The following is a 19,556-nucleotide window of genomic DNA, read 5'->3' on the forward strand; positions in this document are numbered from 1 at the left end:
AGCTTTGTAAAATTTATATATTAACTCAAAAATAATATCACACTTTTAAATTTATACTAATATACTATAATTAATTTACTTCGGCCTCGAACAAGCTTGATTCTATCCTCACTCGTTAAATTAATAATTGAATAATGAAAGTCATTTAGATAAAGAAACATAAAACATCTTTTTTTAAAGATAATTTTTAGTAACTAAATTTTATATATATAATCGATTAAATCGTGTTATTTCTGTCAAAATTAGATCGGACAATCTAATTTTAATAAAAATAATATAATTTTAATTATTAAAAAACATCTAAAAAAAATGTTTCAGACGTCTTTAACGGTTCTTTGAATAATTGATGCTACTCTTACTCGGGTGGAACTGTGGAAGCACTCTTCATTCTTCAACTCAGCGCATTCCATTTTTACCATACTCCTCTTGATTGCAAGAATGGTGTCATTGTTAAGGTATGCTCTTCAAATCCCAAATCTCTCTCCTTATTGTGTTCTCCACTCCGCTCTCCGTCTTTGCTTCCCTTCAACTTCATCCCTACACTCTCACTCTCAGCCCCACTCGCTTGACGAAGCTGTTGATTCCTTCACTCGCATGCTTTCTAAGCGTCACCCCCCATCCATCATTCAATTCACCAAGATTTTGGGATCTCTTGCCAAGACCAACCATTTCCCCACCGCCATTTCCCTTTTTCAGCAATTGCAAGCCAGGGGAATTTCTCCCAACTTATTTACTTTGAATATCTTAATCAATTGTTGCTGCGGCATGGGTCGGATCACTCTCGCTTTCTCTGTATTCGCCAAGATTCTCAAGATGAGTTTTCAGCCTGATACCATAACATTGACTACCCTCATTAAAGGTCTCTTTCTCTGTGGTAAGGTTGAAAAAGCACTGCACCTTCACGACACAATGCTGGCTCAAGGATTTCAGTTTAATGAAGTCACTTATGGGACGTTGATCAATGGGCTCTGTAAGACCGGACACACATCAGCTGCTATTCAAGTGCTGAGAAAGATCCCACGGCATGGGATTGTTCCTAATGTCGTCATGTACACGCAATTATTGATAGCCTCTGCAAGGTTACACTTGTAAGTGATGCTTTTCATTTATACTCTGAAATGCTTGCTAAGGGAATTTCTCCCAATGTTATCACATACAATTCTCTCATTTTTGGACTGTGTCTTGTGGATCAATTTAAGGAAGCCATTGATTTGCTAAGTGATATGGTGCTTAAAAACATTACTCCTAATGTTTATACTTATAATACTTTGATTGATGGGCTATGCAAGGAAGGAAAGATCAAAGATGCTAAGAGTGTGTTGGCTGTAATGGCAAAAGATGGTGTGAAACCAGATGTGGTTACTTATAACAGCTTAATGGATGGATATTGTTTGGTTAATCAGGTAAATAAGGCAAAATATGTATTCAACACAATGCCCCTAAGTGGAGTGTCACTTGATGTTCAGAGTTACAGTATCATGATTAATGGCTTGTGCAAAAGTAAAATGATTGATGCAGCCTTGAATCTCTTTGAAGAAATGCGTAGTAAGTACTTGGTTCCAAATACGGTAACTTATACCACTATTATTGATGGCTTGAGCAAATCAAAGAGGATCTGTTGTGCTGTGGAGCTTTTTGAAAAGATGCATGATAGAGGTCAACCTGCTGACATAGTCACTTACACTTGCTTGTTGGATGGGATGTTCAATGCCAAACAACTTGACAAGGCACTTATGTTATTCAATCGAATGAAAGAGAGTTGCATTGATCCAAATATAGATATATACAACGTACTTATAGATGGCCTGTGCAAAAGTGAAAGATTTGAAAATGCAAAAGAGATTTTTCAAGATCTTTCCATTAAAGGCTATCATCTGAACACAAGAACATACACTATTATGATAAACGGGCTCTGCAATGAGGGCCTACTTGATGAAGCATTGGCTTTAATGTCTGAAATGGAAGATCATGGTTGCTTTCCGGATGCTGTAACTTATGAAATAATTATTCGTGCTCTGTTGGAAAAAGGTGAAAATGATCTAGCGCTGAAACATCTTCGTGAAATGATTGCTAGAGGCTTATTGAAAAGGCAATAGGAGAAATAAATCAACTCAAATTAAGAAATTTTCTGTTGTTGTGGAAATTTGTACAGAACTTGGTAAATTTTATACCTATTGGGTTGGAGGATTTGGAAGATGCCATGAAACTCACTATCACCTTGATTTTGGTTATCTCACTATTATTGAATTAATTTTACACTTGTGTTATTGGCTGATTTTTGAGTCTCTGTTACCATGGCTATCATGCATCCTGTTTCGGCGGATATTCCTAGTTTTTTTTTAATAATGGGTGACATCAATATACAGATGACGGAGGGTGTGCAGTGTGCGAGATAAGCAGTTTAGTGAGGATATGCTCATTCTGGATGTAACTTTGGAGATTATTCCTTCACTATCATACATTCTGCTTATCTCCAAATATGAACATATATACTCTACAATCATATAATCAATTTGGCACCAATCATTTTTCTCCTTGCATGGACTAAATTTCATATTTCTACCTTGTAGTCTCTTTTCGATTTCGTAGACATTCATGGAGCAGTGAAGCCTGGCACCTATAGAGTTGTGACTTGTGAGTGTTTCTTTTTCTATATTTTCATTCACTTATTTATGCCATGGGTTTTGACAATTTTGTCACTAAAGTTGTTCTATATGGTCAGCTGTGGTGTTTCGTATAAAAGTTGATTATGTTGTGCTTTTATTACCATGAGTTTTATGAAGGGTGTCTATATTAATTCTTGACTGCATATGTTCTAACTGACTTGAATGAACCTCAATTTTTTGTTTTTATGGTTCATCAAACTACTGTCTGTTTTTGTGATCCATTAGTTTTGTGTTCTTTCTACAAAATATATCCTGAAATACAAACAGTTAAATGGTGATGTCACATTTTCCCCCATTTTGTTTAATAAAATGCATTCAGTTGAAACAAATTTTGTTACTAGGACAGTATATCTAGATCATATGATCTATGTGACTAAGTAAGATACATAAAATGATTTTGATAAACTGCATTTAGTTGAAACAAATTGTTTCAGGAGTTGATTTAGCATTTTAGTTTCCTGTAAGTACCCTGGTCTGTATCTGTGTATATAGATTAGGACAAAACAAAACAAGATTTCTCAGTTGAAAGAGATAAATGTGATTGGTCCTCTCTCGAGTAACATACATTCATTAGACACTATCTGTCTATAGAAATCACCCCCTTAGCTTTTCAAAAATTATATTCCGAAGGCAGTTAGGTAAATGTGGTTGGTCCTTTCATGATCTTTCTGTAATTTCCTATTGCATCATTCATTGCAAATTTAGAGCGATTAGGTAGAGAATAAGTACCATTGATTTGAAATTAGTGGAATAAGGGGTGGAAAGGTTATAGGTGCATCTTCAACTATGTCGAGGTCAACTCAAACTATGGAAAGGGCTCCATTCCCTCCTCTCCCCCAATTCTCTCTGGGTTTAAATGGTCGCAAAACCTACGTAAAACTACCTTAGCATGTTATAAGTAAGCCACTTATGTTAATTATCATTATTGACATAAAATTTTATTGGGACAATATTAATTAAGTTATAAGTTAATGAAAAATGTTGCTTAATCCTAACATAACAAAGATGTATTTTACACTTATTTGATAGAAATAAAAGATGATATTGATGCTAAAGCACCATTTAAATCATTAACTAACTTTAAAAATAGACCACTGGTATCAAAGTCTATATGGTGGTGTCTTTTATTTTTATTTTACTCATTTATCTAATTTTGGTACATAAGAGGCTTAAACATCTCAGGAGCACCTCCTCTTGTCCAGTTTCTTCATCAACACCATTTTTAATTTTGAAGAATTAAGTTAAAAAAGCAGCAGCAAAAATAAAAGAATTCGCATAGGTTGAGGAACTAGCATGAAATTTACTATTGACATTAAGACACTTCTCCAGTTTTGAAACAATACAAACTTCTGGTATATGTACAATAGTATCATGTTATTCTGAAAACACTCCTGCAACTTGAAAGATAATAATAAATAATAAAACCATACACACCTGTAATTTACAGGTTCAACTTTATTCATGAAAAATCCTTTCTGCAATTAAAGAAAACCACACACATCTGTCTCCTATAATATAGGTTTATTCATAAAACAACCTTCCACACTTATTGCAGAAATATAGGCAATTTATTCATGCACACTACTGCACTCCAGCGAAAAAAGAAAATCCATCCATTAATAGTTGCTGCGATGGTGCTATCCACTTATATTTTCATTGTATTCTGGAGACACTGAAAATTTTTTGGAAGCAATTAGAGATTGGAAGAAAATTAAAGACAATTATGTAATACGCTATCCACTTATATTTTCATTGTATTCTGGAGACACTGAAAAAAAATTTTGGAAGCAATTAGGGATTGGAAGAAAATTAAAGACAATTATGTAATACCAAAGAAGAAAAGTAGAAAAAAAAAAGAGACAATTATGTCAAACATTTCTTAGTTCTGTCTCTTATTACAAGACAAATATAAAATTCTTAGAAACAACATGGAACTTCTATTTTCAAACACTCGAAAGCTTTCCATCCTTACTTACTGTCCTCGTCATGTTATAACATGGACCAATCACAAGCTAAGTTGCACCCCTTATATAAAAGATGGCTTTCTACCCCAACTCACACACAAGAACTTTAGGCAAGGACACACCCAAGAACATTGAAAAACCAATATCTTCGTCACTGAGGTGGCTTGGAGTAGCATTTTCAAGTAAGTTTACGAACCTAAAATTATCTTGAATCTTGCATTAGTGTTCAAATATTCTTACAAGCACTCTCCTAAGGAAAGGACTGCAACTCAAGACAACAACCTTACCATATTGTGCCAAGGTTAGACCTCTTATTTTCCACCCAAAAATAAAATTTTACCTATTATATCATGTTCCGAACTCACTTTCCTATATCACAAAACTAACATTATATATGCTATATATATTTATGCACTATTTCCATAAAATGGAAAAAAAATAGCAGGAAAATTATAGTACTCACCGGCATTTTAACTTTGCTGCGCTGTTTCTTCTTGAGCATTAGCATTCTAGCCTATCACTGGCAGTTCCCATATTTTTCAAAAGGACAATTGTTAAACAGTGAATTTAGGTGAAATGACTGTCAATTAATATAAGCAATTAAGCAAATGATATAAGCTCGTGTGGATTGCCTTCTTTTTTCATTATAAAAACTTAAAAAGAGTACATTTTATGATTTCTTTCTTGCTCTTTCTTATTTATCCAAACAGACTTGACTTAAAAGAATATTAATAAAATGCATATTTTTTAATTTGTTATCAGTTTTTCAGGTGTTTATCTTCCAAATAGTAAGCCACTAGGATTGGGTTGGGCCAGTGACAAGAGGTTATGCGTGAAGACCAAGTTCAAATCCCAACATTGTTCCCATCCCAAGAAAAACAAAATCCCATCATTGTTATAAATATTTATATAGAATGAAAAGATAAAAGAAAAAAGAAAAAGAGAACTTTCAAACAGTTACGTACATACAGAACATGAAAATAACCCAAGGTGTTAAAATGGATGAAATCATGATTTAATCAGCATTATATGCTTGTGCATGAAAATTAACTAATTCAGCTCATCATATTATACATATGAATGTTATGATGACGATCGTTATTAAAATTTTGATAATTTGAAGAAAATAAAGCTAAAATTAAGATTTTTACACTATTTTGTGATATTTTTTATTTCAAAATAAAGTAGCAAAAAGTGTGATGAAACTAAAATATATTGTCAAATAATAAAAAATATAATCTTAATTTTAGTTACACTTCTTAAATGTTATCAAAATTTTTATAATCATATAAAAAATTTACTTTTCATAAGTGTGTGTGCCACAGTAATCATATCATTATAATGATAGCTACAGTAGAATATACTTGTATACAAAAATACTATGTATACACCAAAATCAGGCATTATGTATTTGTGTATAAATGTGTTGTTTAAATTATTTTCATTGTGTATTTTGTATTTCAACATATATCTTACGAGGTAATATCCAGTTCCACCTCTAAAATTCCTTGGTCCTTACATTTACAAATCTTGAATCTCCTTCATCCCTAATTCAACTGTTGTTAACATAATACGAGCGTTAAAGTGCCAATATGGCATCTCCTAACAATAAGGTGGCGTGACTAAAATTTCAATATGATCAAATTGGAGTCCTAAATTAGTTAACTAGACTCATTTTAATTAATTGATTTTATATTAGTGCAGAGACTAAAATGAGTCCAATTAACCAATTTGGAACATTTATTTGATCATATTGAAGTCTTAGTCACGTTGTTGTAGGAATGCCACACTGGCACTGTAATGTTTCATGTCAGCACTATGTTGGCGACAGTTGAATTAGAGACTATCAAATATTTGCAATTTGTAAATTCAAAGACCAATTTTGTCATTTCCGAAAGTCAAGGATTATTTTGATTAGCATTGGGAATTTCAAGGATCAAACAGGACATTAGCTCTATTTTTTGGTGTTACACCTGGTCCATTTTTATACCTGCGTGTGCAAATGTGTGTACGTGTGTGTGCATACGCTTGGTGTGCGCATGCGTGCATTAGTTAAACATACTTACGTGTAAGTCATGTTCGCAGAAGTTGCTTTCTCAAACTGTTTGTGGACAAGGCTATTCATTTCACCATAGCAACGCTCTTCATCTATTTTCCCTTGCAAGAACCTGGGCAGCACGTCACCATGAGAGAAAGTCTTCATCTTATTGGACTTAGTGATGGTGAATGAAACTCCAGAGCTGCCCATTTTTGGGAAACACAAAGTTGAATTCCCCGTGTAAAAGCTTTCAAGTTTTGGTAACTCGTCGAGAGACAAAGTACCAAGGCTACTTAATAGTATCATATCATCTGGTTTATCTCCCTCTTCATGAGCCACTACTGTCTCCAATGATTCACACTTGGTAATGGACAATTCTCGCAGTGCACCCAAACTTTTGGCAGTTGAAGATTTGAACAAATATTTCAATTCAGCACAATTATCTACACTTAGCACAGTTAGATAGAAGAAAGACACTACAGATGAAGATGCTAAGTTTGTCAAACAGTTGCATTCCGAAATTGTTAATCTTTTTAGGTTTTCAAGAAGAGGGGCCATCCAGGGCTGCTCAAACCCCATGGAATTGAGCTTGTGTAGATTGGTAAGAATCAACGTTGTAAGCTGCGAGAGGATTTTGGAATAATCAAGGTCAGAGCTTTTTGAGTGGAATATATCTTTGAAGGCGCAATCTACTAGCTCAATCGTCACTAACTTCGGTACTAACATCTTGCGGAATAAACAATCTGGAAATACATCTGACTCATTATCGTTGAAATTTTCCAGTCCCAAGTATTTTGCTTCTTGGAAGTCCACATGAAGTTGTTCTTTCTCAATCCATATAACAACTTCCTTAGTCAGCACTAATTTCTCCAAATCGGAGGTCATAACCTAGGATGTGAAATCAATAAGACATCAAATGAAGATAAGGTAAGTAATTGGGAATCTTTCTTTCTTACTTTAAGATATGAAATAAACTAGTGATCATACATATTACATTGACCGTGTTTGTGGGATTAGAAAGCAGAAAAGACTAGAAATTAATATTTGTTAATTAGCTAGCATTTCTCTTTTTCTCTTTATACTAAAGTAGTGTATTAGATATTAACATGTCCATTAATTTATTTTTTTATGAAATGAATGTGAATAATAATATCAAATTTAAAATTAGTTATGATAAAAAGTATGTTACACTAAAATAAAAAATTAAAGTCATAGGTTCAACTCTCATAAATTATATATGATAAAGAGTATTTTTAACAAAATAGTTGTATACCAATTCTCTTCCATATTTCTATTTTTTATATTAGTAGAAGTAGATATTACTAGTGCATTAACAGGCTAACATGCCTATTCATCTACCTTTTTATTAACTAAATGTTAGGAAAGCCGATTCGATTTGCTTTACCTCGAATAGGGTGAATTTTTCAAACGCTAAGGCAGCTTGTTTGGTTGGAAGGAAAGAAATAGAGATGAAAGAAATAGAAAAAAAAAAAAAAGAAATTAAGTGAATTTTTATTTTCTTTAGATATGTTTGGATAAAAAGAAAAAAATATTACAAAAAGATAATTTTACCCTTATATTATAAAATATATTGAAAAAAGAATAAGAACAATATTGAAATAAAATAACATAGTAAATTTTCTATCCAATATTGGAGAAAAAAATGATGGGTCCCATCAGCCTTTTATACTATTTAACTTTTCCCTTCTAATTTTTCTCTTCAACCAGATAAAGAAAAATAATCATTTTCCTTCCAACTTCTTTCCCTCCATTTTCTTTCATTTCATTTTCCACTCAAACAAACAAAGCCTTAGTAACTGAATTTTAGAACGGATACAAATAATACCTAATGAAAGTTGTTTACATTATATTTGGCTTAATTGCCAAAATGCTGGGTTTAGGTAATGTTGATCCAAATATAAGAGAAAATAAAGAAAATTATTGGACACTTAAAAAAAAATCTCTTTTTATTATTCTCACTTACACTGTTTCAATTTTAAAGAATTTAAAATTGTTTTAATTTTATTTTAGGCAAATTAAGTTTCTTTTTAAAAGAATTAGTTTGTAACTATTTTACGTAAGAGTTTCACCAATTCTACTATTGATTTAAAAGTTTCCTTATAAAAATCAAATTGGTAAAAGTTAATTCGAATAATTAGAATACTTGATTATCTTACTTTATATTAACATATAACAAGTTCTAAAATTATAAACAAATATCAAATATTATGTTACACATATATTGTTGTCACTAAACACATCTTGGCCTCTTGGGTTTCTTCCTAAAGTGGGTTTGGATGTTGGTTACCTATACTCTTTCTATTTAGATTTTGGATGTTTTTTTTCATTTAGTTTTAAATTTTTTTTGGCTTATGTGCAGCCTAACTAATAGTTGGTTGTTGTTGGCTCATATCCTAGTTGATTAGCTAGCATAAATGATGCAAATAATACATAAGATGAACAAAATACGAGATAGCTCAATCCGAATTCCATACCTTTTGTGGTGAAGAAACAGAGCCATGGTTGTCATGATCACTTGCAAAACAATCTTGATCCCCAGGATATGATTTTGGAGAATTCTGAATGACTGCTGGAAAGATGTTGAGCATTGGACAACGAAAAACTAACAAACTTTTGAAGTCATCAGACCATTCTAACAAACTGTCAATTCCAGAACAAATGCACCTCAACTTTGGCAAACCCCATAGCACCAGAATGGTCAATATGGGGAACAGAACAATAGCCTCTTTGTTATTTGCATCTTGAGCAAGTGCTTCATCTTTTGCGACAATCTCCTCTAACTCCCCACAGTTTCTAACAACTAATTGCTTTAGGTTATCTTTGGGAACTGATGCTGGAAATAGACTTTTTATTCCTTTACATTCATCAACACTAACTGCCTCCAGAAATGGAAAGTTGAAGAGACTTGCTTTGGGATCATTGTTCCAAACATGCGTCAGGGTTGGAAGCTCCTTCAAAATGATTTTACTCAGGCGAAATGTAACAGGATCATCATGTTTTGCTGATGTATCTTTCACGTCAAATATTGCCTCAACATGTCTACATTTACTCACTTGCAGCTGTTCCAAATTACTTAGAAGAGGAAGTAAATGAGATGGGAGAACTGCATTTGTTAAAAAGTCACAACCTTCCACCTCCATAGTTTTTAATCCAAGAAAAGGGTAACCCCACTCAACTGGGACTTCTGGTGAGCCAACCCATTTTCCTTCCAATTCAGGATAATCATTCAGAGTTAAATATATCTGAAATAATTGAAGAAAATTATTATTAATATTATTATCAATCAGCTGATTCATAGAAAAGTAATTGATGAAATACTACCAAGGAGTTGTAGAGGCGAAATAATTGCATAATGGAAACTGAAACAATATTAGAATTTAAACTTAATTTATTCACCAAAAGGGAAATTTACGATTTCTAAAAAAAATAAATCCTTAACTATATGTAACCAATAACTATAATTTATGAAATCTGATCCCTTTTCTTATCAACTACTTTTATGGTATAAACAGTTTTAATTTGCACTGTAATACTAAGCATGTATTATCTTTTTATTCACAATGTTATATTTATCACGGAAACATATTCAGAATTTTAACCATTAATTCAGCATCTTAAAATGAGATAATATTTGGCAAAAATTTAGTAAGCAAAGTACATCTTTGAAGTAACACATCTTGGTTTGGTTCTTTTAAGTTGGAAATAATCGTCCACATCTCAGTCATTCCATGATTAAATTCGTTAATTAATTTATAAAAATCCGCACCTGATATAAGAACTGCTTTCCTAGTACAACGTTGAGAACCTCTTGAGAAAATTCGAAGACCGAAACATCTGGGTTGGAGAAAGAAGCTTTGATTTTTCTTGAAGGATCTTCATCTCTCAATTGTTGAGAGAAGATGGTCATCTTGGAGCACATCCGTATATTCACCCAAGCCAGAGAGGGTAACTTCAAGGCAGCATTGCCTTGATAAAAGCATTCCAGGCTTCTCAAATGTTGAAGACTTATGCTTTTTAGCTGCTCAAAGATGATCTCTTCTGTGGCTGTTTCCTCATCTTGCTCTTTTTGCACTATGTCTTTCAATGATTTACAATCATGAACGTCCAACTCCTCAAGGTGCTTTAAGCTTCTTGCTGCAGAGGATGTGAGCAAAGACTGTAAACCATGACATCCACTCACATTCAATTTTTTCAGATTGGGAGGATATTGCTCTATTGCCCTCAAAAGTGGACAATGCCAAACAATTAATTCCTGGAGCTTTGCCAAGTAGTCTAACCCACCAATGGAGCTTAGCTCAAATAGGCAGCTTAGGGCCAAGTACTCTAAGTGTTCAAGGAACTTGGGATTTTGAGAGGGGAACAATATCTTCTTGAAGCTTGTGGAATTGATCATTGCCATTCTTTGTAACATGGGTGTCCTCTCAAGTATTTCAAAGGGCAAAGTAGAGTACTCATTATTCACATCATCATCAAATGCTAACATTAGTCCTGTTAAATATTCAAGATCCCTGGACTGCTGCAACCATAACTTTAGCACGGAAGTATCCTTCGACCTCATGTATAGAGTTGCCACCTTGGAAATGTCCTGGTAAAGGAAAAACAAGAAGAAAAATAAAGGACATGCTTATTTGCTTGTTTTAGTTTGTGTTGATTTGGATTTTTAGAGAATAATTAATTACCTTTATCTTCGAGAAAAGGGCTGATCTATTAGTTGAAGGACTAATTTCTTGCGGTGTATGAAATAGTTCAAATTTGTTGCAGTTGAATGGATACAAATTGTTTAACTCTGGACACTCCAATGTGAACTTTCCATCATAAAAGTGAGCTAGTTGTGGCAAGTTATACAATTGCAACTGCATTAGATAAGGAAACACAAAAATCTCCGTGTTGCCACCTCCACTCCTATCTTTCTCAACAATTTCTAGCAACTCATCACAAGAACGTACTTCAAGTTGCTCAAGCATCTTAAGATTTCTAGCTATGGCCACCGGAAACAAGGCTTTCAGTTTTCTACAAAACTTGACAGTCACCTGCTGCAGATTTCGAAAGCGGCTGTCCTTTTGTTTATCCTGTTGGGTCCACACATGAGTCACATTTGGTAGCTCTTCCAGAGTGAGCTTCTCCAACTGGAATGTTCCCTTGATGTCATTCATTTCAAAAATGAATGTGATGCTTTCGCAATTTCGCACTTCCAATTCCTTTAGGTTCTTCAAACATCGAAGAACAAATGATGGAATTGCACATGATTCGAATTTACACCTTTCCAACGTCAAAGTCTTCAAACTGTAAAACCAATCTCTGTCAAGAGCTTTTTCATTTTTCCAGCCTTCTGCAAGTACCAAATGCTCGGAAACACTTATTTTGTCCATACCTTCATAATATTTCTGCCAACATATTGCAAATAAAGCCATGATCCAAGCATATAAGGATATATAAATAAATCTCAAAAACTTATAAGGATATATGTAAAGCACTAATAGAGTGCAATAAACAAAAATGAAGTGTGATGAAAGTAACTCGATTTTACATTATTCAAGTGGAAAAGAAAAAAGAAGCTGAATTGAAACACAATTTACCTTCTTATTGTATATATATTTTATTGTATCTTGCAAATTACAATCCCAGCAGATTCTCTTCTCTTCATCACCTACAATGTACACTTTCTGCATAATTGTTGGCGTGGTTTTGATTTCTTTTTCAGAGAACGTTTCCATTTTGGGGCAAGCACTCACCACAAATTTCTCCAATGATGGAAACTCGAAGGAACAACTTTTGGAACTGCAGAAACTAACAAGATTATTCAAAGATACAAGCTCTAGAGCTTTCATTTGTTTGAAAACTATGATGGACTCTTCTTTGTGTTCTTCAACTCCGTGATGATTATCTGATACAATTTCCTTCAGAGATTCACAATTGGTTACCTTCATTGTGACGAGTTGACCCAAGCTTTCAGCTGTTGATAGTGGCATTACATATTTCATACATTTACAATCTACAACTTCCAAACTGGTCAAGAAATTGAAACATACTCTCTCCTTTGAAGGCACTATAGTCTCCAAACTAGGACAATTCTCTAAAGTCAAAGATTCTATTCTTTGTAGAATTGCGTCTTGTTCAAAGCCAATATTATTGAGAGATGGTAAGTTGGTTAACTTCAAGGTTTTCAGCTTTGGAACAACTCCTATGTTTTCAATTCCATCAGACTTTGGCTCCACCAACCTGGGAAAGCGACAGTTGTCCAGCCATAGGCTCTTCAAATAAGGATTGCTGTGAAGGAAACGGTATAGAATATTGGTGTCCTCTAACCAGGACAAGCGAAGAACTTCTAACTTGTCTCGTCGATAGTGACTTGACGAACTTGTATGCTGTAACTCAATATGCATCGACCTCAACTTATTCATTACCTATATAGAAAACAATGAAGCAAATGTATAAATTTGACAGTTTTCTTTTACTATAAATTCTTCTGATTTCAAGTGTTTGGTGAGTAGTTAAAATGTTTCTCACATCGGTTCAAATGAATTGTTGTAAGGTTTGGATCAACACATGACATCTAACATACAAGTTAATATAATTTCTTATCAAACCATGCTACTTGTACACCAAAAATCAGACACTGGTATAAAATACACGTTAAAATATAAAATACACATTGAAAATGAGTTAAACAACACATATTTATAAAAAATATATAGTGACTGATTTGGTAACTGGTGTTTTATGTACATGTATTTTTGTTTCTCACCTAATCCATTGACTAGGATGGAAAAAGATCTTCTAAAGTGGAGATTTGTAAAGTAACAAAGTAAGGGATTAATCATCATTGAATTTGTAGTCTCTATCATGTGAGTCACCATGCCTTAATTCAAAGGTGATTAGACTTTTACTTTCTCACTTTAGATAAACTTGATCCGACCAAGATATTTGTGTAAAATTAAATGAATTTTTCTATGAATTGAAAGGCTGCTTGATATTACCTTTTCATGAAAGAGAGGCTTTCCTTGTGCAGATGTTGTGGCTTGACTGGTTTCTTCTCTAAATAGTTCAAGGTTGCCACAAAATTCAATAGACACGTCATGTAACTTTCTACACTTCAATTCACAATGTCCTGGACAGAAATTCTGGAACTTTGGTAGCTTAGAAAATTTAATGGTGGTTAGCTCAGGAAACTCCAATGGAACAAGATTACTTGAGCTGCTGCTGCTGTTGTTGCTGGTACCTTTTTGGGCTGCTACAATTTCATTTAATTTGGAGCAATCCGATACCACTAAACATTGCAGTTTTTCAAGCTGATGTTCAGCAATGGAAAATGGAAATATATTTTCCAACTTGTCACAATCATGAACAGTTACATTCTGCAGAGATTTCAATTGAAGTGTCCCTTCTTGATCTTCCTTGCATCTCAATATAGTTTCCAGTTTTGGTAGTGATTCCAAATGAACATCTCGCAGTACGGTAGCATATCGGTTCTGATCGGCGGCTAAGTCAAATATAGTTTCCATTGACTTGCAATTAGTAACTGTCAAGCTGCTTAGTCCTTGAAATATTCCCTCCATGTCATGACTGAAAACACTCACCAATTGATTGCACTTTTCAATGACCAGTGTGTCCAGTTTCCCAACCGGGACATTAAGATTCCAAATCTTTCTCAAACTGCTCATCCTGCTCAGTTTGATATTCTTCAAATTTGGAAAAGAAACACCCTGCATTGATTTACCGTAAGAAGATAATAATCAAATTAAAAGAAGTGAATAACACTGCTAGGTGGTGCAAAAATGAATTGCACGAACTACAAAAGAGCGAATGCACTGAAAAAAGAGGGTAACTTGATTAATTATTATAAAATGAGTAATGTTGACTTTGGTCAATCAAAATTGAAGTGATGGGTGAAGATGGTCCTTAATTTTTCAAAGTGGTCCTCAATCAAAGAAGGGTCAACAATTTTTGGAGAGAGAAGGGAAACGGATTTTTAGGCTTTCTTTAAATAGAAACTCACGTGCATTTATGAAGTTGATAGTTGAAAATCATTACATGATAATGAAAGATGGGTAAATAAGGGGTTAAATGGAAAAACAAGTGTGAACGGTGGTGTCTTTTGACAACGGTCTCAACATGCCTTTTTAAAAATTGTAGTATCTGTGTTTAGTAAATTAAATTAAAAATGACTTTTAATAAGCACAAGCAACAGTGAGTTTAGTAAAATAGCTTTTAAAATTTAAAAATACTATGATAGATATTAATGTAAGAATTAATTTTGAATGTTAATTAATGTGTGAGGTTATATTAGATATTTTAATTTTGATAAGCACAAGCCAACTTTAAAAAGCTCTCTCCTTAGATGCTTTCAAAAGCACTCCTAACTTTTAATAGCACATGAATTTTTTTATTTACCAAATACAAAATGAGGCACCTTTTCGAAAAACTTTACCAAACCAAGTCTTATTTTAATAATATCACTTTTTTTTAATTCATACATGTAATATTAAAAAATCATATAAAAGTGACATTATAAAAAATAGAAATGATATTTTTTTTAAGGAAAAAAAAACCACAAATGTTACCTACAGACCTTAGCGACTTTTACGGGTCCATCAAGGAAGATGTTCTCCATCTTGTAGCATTCGCCAACATAAAGGCTTTGAAGCTTCTTCAGATTCGTGGCCAACGAGAATGGCAACAAATATTTCAAATTGTGACAACCAATCACATCCAAATGGATCAAATTTCCAAAATTTGGACTCTGACCAATCCATATTTGGTCAATTTGGATAAACTTCAGCTCTATTCTCTCTAATTTTGAAACTTCAACCTGCCAATTTTTTAAAAATACAAAAAATAAATCAAATATATATACACATACACTTTTAATTTTTAAATAAGGAAAATTTTGAATCTTATGTTTTCAAAAATTAACATATATATTTAAATTTTAACTTTTTTAAGTATTAAGAGGATGAATTAGGACTCTTAACTATTTGTTGGCACAATATAACTCTTTCACAAAGAAAAATAATTGGAGGTAAGTAATTTATCTTTCTAACTTTTAAAAAAAGAAAGTTTTGATTTTTTTATGTTTTAAAAATATTTTAAAATGTTTATTTATTTAAGTGTGAGGGAGATAACTAAAAAGGGAATTAGATCGTACCTTTTCATGAAATAGAATTTTGTTGTCTTCTGTTGTTGGTATGGGATCGAATCCACTGAACTCAGGTAAAGATTGTAGTGTCAAAGTGCGCAATTTAGGGAGCTTAAGCATCTTATTTTCATGAGTGCTCCCTACGGGGACAATCTCCTTTAAAGAGTCACAATCAGAGGCTTCTATTGTCTCAAGAGCATATAGAAGCTCAAGCATAGGAGTAGAGAAAAGATGCTTTAATTTTTCACAGAAATTGACTTTGATGGTTTTCAAGTTTGCAAAGGAGGGCTTGGAAAGTAAACATGAAGAGAAGCATATTTCCTCAATTTGCGTCACTTTATAGAGTTCAAGAGTCTCCAGTTTCTCAAAAGCCTTCTCATGATGCTGCTGCCTGTCCTTGGGGTGAATAAGAAATTGGATGTCATGATTATTCTGAATGGCCAGATATTTGAGATGGGGAAATCCTTTCAAATTCAAATCATAGAACAGATCTTCAACATCAGTGAGTTTTCCTAGCAACAGATATTCAACTCTTTCGAACAGCATTTTGATTCCCTTCTGAGAATGAATGTGAATGCCACCTTTTTGATGTATTGCCAAAAATCTCGACAATTCATGCTTTTCTGGTATTTTGAAATCTTTTTCTAAATATCTACTCAAAGAGCCAATGACAATTTTGTAACTAGATAACTTGTCAAAGAACAAGTTCTCCGGCAAATGATCCACACTTTGTATTTGTATGTCAAGATTTGTCAGTTGATTTAAACCCCCCAATTCTAATAGGCTAGCATTTCTCCTCTCATCATTTTCAGCTCCATTGATAACTTTTGGCCATTGAATTGGAGTCTTTCTCATGTACAATTCCTCCAAAGAAGTAAGACATGAGATTACATTGGGTGGAATGACTCTAAGTTTAGGGCAATTACTTATGTCTAGAGTTTGCAGCTTAGACAATCTCCCTAATTCAACAGGCAAGCAATCAATATTAGACCCTGAAAAGCTAAGAATTCTTAGATTCTTCAGGTTTTCTATGACGCGTAATTCCTCACTTGAGGAATTTAACGTGCAATGCTCCAAACAAAGCATTCTTAATTTGGTTAGACAACCAATGGATGAATCCAACAGTGACACATGAACACCAGTTAAGATCAACACTTTGAGCTCTTTCATTTGTTTAAAAAAATCATTTGGAAGTTGTAATTGTGGATCATCATTGTTAATTTCCAAGATTTTAAGTCTATCACATTGCATCCTCTTAGTAATCGCCTCATTGACATCACAATGCCGCAAAGAAATAGCAACGTACCTTCTAAGCTCATCATCATCTGGCCATTCATCTATTTTTCCTTTGGTCAACATGAGCATGTGCCTCTCCTTGAATGCTATCAACAATGCAGCATTGCGAACAAGATTCTGCATTGTGAAACGATCACTTGAATAGCTGTTAGACAACAAACCCGACTCTCTGAGCTTCATAAGCATGACTTGCACTCTGGTTCTGGCGTCCTTTACTGTGTAGATGCCTTGAAGAAAACCCAATCCAATGCATAGTCTCACCAAATCTGAAACTAATGCATCATGATCCATGCAAGCACAAAGCAAGAAGGTTATCTTGAGCTCCTCGTTTTCCAATAGATCGTAAATCACCCGTGTAGAATGCTCGGGTATTCCTGTCAATGCCTGCGTTTCAAGCTTGTGATGAGTTTCCTCCCACACCAAGGGGCTCCGGTCTTTCAATGCCTTTGCAGTTGTAACTATCGACATTGGCAATCCATCACACTTTTTGACAATTTGAGCTGGTAGTTCTCCAAGTTCAAGGCTCTTGTCACCTATACCAGCCATTTTATTGAACAAGGTCCTTGCATCCTTCTCATTTAAAAGGTTCACAGGGACAACTATGTCCGGCCTCACGTCCATTTGGTTCAACACTTGTCCCACCTCAGAGATCAGCAAAACCTTGCAACCTTTATAACGCTCTTCTGTTGTCAACATTAGCAAAGGTGAAGAACCATCAGGGTCCTTCTTCTCTTTCATCACACCATGCGCAATGTCTTGTTGCTCTGTCTTTTTCTCCTCGGGAACCCTTGAGCCAAGGGACTTCCCTCCTTTGAAATTCTTCTGGTTGTCATCGCCAGTCTGCCAAGGAATCCCCAATATATTCAAATCCACTTTAGCGCTAAGATCATCGAGGATTATAAGAGTGCTCTCCTTCTCTTTCTTCAATCTGTCTCTTATTCGACCTGCTCTTCCTTCCTCACTCTCCTCTTCTAATTTCATCCACAGCATGTCAGCAATCTGCCCTTGAATCTTTCTTATGTCTGGAGTTTTTGTCACGTTTGCCATGATCAGTACATCGAATAACTTGGGCTTTTCTTTATCATTTTGAATTCTGTTAACCGCTTCCATGACTAGAGTGGTCTTCCCCACACCAGATGGCCCATGAACACCGATCATTCTAGCACTCGAGTCTTTCAATGCATCCATAATGTTTTCCATGGCTGTGGCTCTGGAAGGAAGGCTTTGATAATCAACATTAGACAAAGCAAGACCCACTGAAGGTGGTCCTCCATGTGATATACAAGCAAACTTTGCCTTCTGTACCTGACTCTCAGCTTCGTTTTTAAGTTGTATTGATTTTTTGCTAAGCAAATATCTCGCTAGCAAATTAGGAGGAAGGCCGGTGAAACATACTGCATGGGCATGGTCTTCTTCTTTAAGGAACTTTTCATAATCAGAAATGATTGTACCAGCCCTGTCCAACCATTTTGACACATTGTCGAATATTTCTCTCCCATGCCGGTCTTCGTCCTCTTTAACCTTATAAAGTAAGTTCCGTTGTTCTTGCTTGAGCTTGTCAACTTGATTTTTTAGATCAATAATGTTACTCTCATAGTACAGGAGGTAGCTCAGCTCTTGCTTTACAGCCTCTTTTACCCATTTGACTAGCCAATCTGGCAAAGGAGGTGTAGGAAGAGCCATGCTTCATTCTTGATCTTCTATGGTCGCTACATCTTCTTTCTGCATATATATATATGCACATGAAACTGTAAATTCAACAATAGAAAAAAAGGTCATTTGCACACTTTTTGAAATTACTGTCTAGTTAAATGCCTTCATGATATCTAACTACTTTTGTGTACTTTTGTACAACATAAGAGTATTTTTACTTTTGCGTGATGAAAAATTTGTATATTTTAAGCACATAATGAAAAAATACATATGTGTATTTGAGCATAAAAGTATTGTTGAGATTAATACCCATAAATTCTGCTTTGATTGTTCATTTTTGTTTGCTCTAATTCCAATTTTGTTATTGTTCACAACGACTAAAGTACTACGGTCAAGACTAGTATATAATGCATTGAGTAAGAAAAGAAGAACAAAGAATGAGCTTTTCAAGGCCTTGATTACGCCTTCATAGCCATTCGATGGAAGCACACAAGGTTTCAATCATATTACTTTAATATTCAATACTCTTCATGGCAATACTAATCTTATTCACAGAGATGGAGACTAGTGTATGCTAAGGGAGGCATTACCCCCTCCCTCAAATTTAAAATTTTGGAAAAACAACCATTTCTACCCATAAATGTTTAGCATGCGGGCAAAATTACTTAAAAAAGATCCAAACTAAACTTATATCCATAAAAATGAACTCCTTATGACAAAGTACCCAACCCATAATTTTTGTTGACTTTTTTAAAAATTTAACCAAAATCCCTAACTTAACC

General features: G+C 34.1%; 3 protein-coding genes across 10 annotated transcripts in view; 2 read left to right on the forward strand and 1 right to left on the reverse strand.

The window, feature by feature from the left end:
• Positions 1-368: 368 nt before the first annotated feature.
• LOC110277576 (pentatricopeptide repeat-containing protein At1g62930, chloroplastic-like) lies at positions 369-5,941 on the forward strand. Of its 2 annotated transcripts, XM_052257268.1 has the most exons (3): positions 369-455; positions 880-2,634; positions 5,401-5,941. In XM_052257268.1, the coding sequence occupies exon 2, from the start codon at positions 1,119-1,121 to the stop codon at positions 2,094-2,096; it is 978 nt and encodes a 325-aa protein (XP_052113228.1). In that variant the 5' UTR covers positions 369-455; positions 880-1,118; the 3' UTR covers positions 2,097-2,634; positions 5,401-5,941. The 2 variants fall into 2 exon arrangements, with proteins under 2 accessions (XP_052113228.1, XP_052113227.1); XM_052257267.1 differs by having other exon boundaries at positions 374-2,634.
• Positions 439-1,092, forward strand: LOC107473319 (putative pentatricopeptide repeat-containing protein At1g12700, mitochondrial). Its single transcript, XM_021136287.1, has one exon. The coding sequence runs from the start codon at positions 439-441 to the stop codon at positions 1,090-1,092; it is 654 nt and encodes a 217-aa protein (XP_020991946.1).
• The window catches only part of LOC107473318 (uncharacterized), a 74,130-nt gene continuing 58,520 nt past the window's right edge, over positions 3,947-19,556 (reverse strand). For 3 of the 7 annotated variants that reach the window (XM_052257264.1, XM_052257265.1, XM_052257262.1), the window contains 7 exons: positions 12,266-12,988; positions 11,369-12,073; positions 10,456-11,274; positions 9,164-9,931; positions 6,697-7,556; positions 5,094-5,150; positions 3,947-4,338 (listed from right to left, as the gene is read on the reverse strand). In XM_052257264.1, the coding sequence (XP_052113224.1) occupies positions 5,132-5,150; positions 6,697-7,556; positions 9,164-9,931; positions 10,456-11,274; positions 11,369-12,073; positions 12,266-12,988 (3,894 nt within the window). In that variant the 3' untranslated portion in view covers positions 3,947-4,338; positions 5,094-5,131. Of the gene's footprint in view, positions 4,339-4,396; positions 4,435-5,093; positions 5,151-6,696; positions 7,557-9,163; positions 9,932-10,455; positions 11,275-11,368; positions 12,074-12,265; positions 13,094-13,666; positions 14,393-15,258; positions 15,499-15,834; positions 18,870-19,556 lie in introns of those variants that run through there. The other 4 variants (XM_021134906.2, XM_021134908.2, XM_052257263.1 and 1 more) reach the window with 4 other exon arrangements.

The sequence above is a fragment of the Arachis duranensis genome, chromosome 2 (genome assembly GCF_000817695.3).
Source record: "Arachis duranensis cultivar V14167 chromosome 2, aradu.V14167.gnm2.J7QH, whole genome shotgun sequence".
In the NCBI taxonomy this organism is placed as follows: Eukaryota; Viridiplantae; Streptophyta; class Magnoliopsida; order Fabales; family Fabaceae; genus Arachis; species Arachis duranensis.

Excerpts from the sequence above, each read along its gene's own strand:
- LOC107473319 (XM_021136287.1), top strand. The coding sequence starts at position 439 with ATGGTGTCATTGTTAAGGTATGCTCTTCAAATCCCAAATCTCTCTCCT.
- LOC110277576 (XM_052257268.1), top strand. The coding sequence starts at position 1,119 with ATGCTTGCTAAGGGAATTTCTCCCAATGTTATCACATACAATTCTCTC.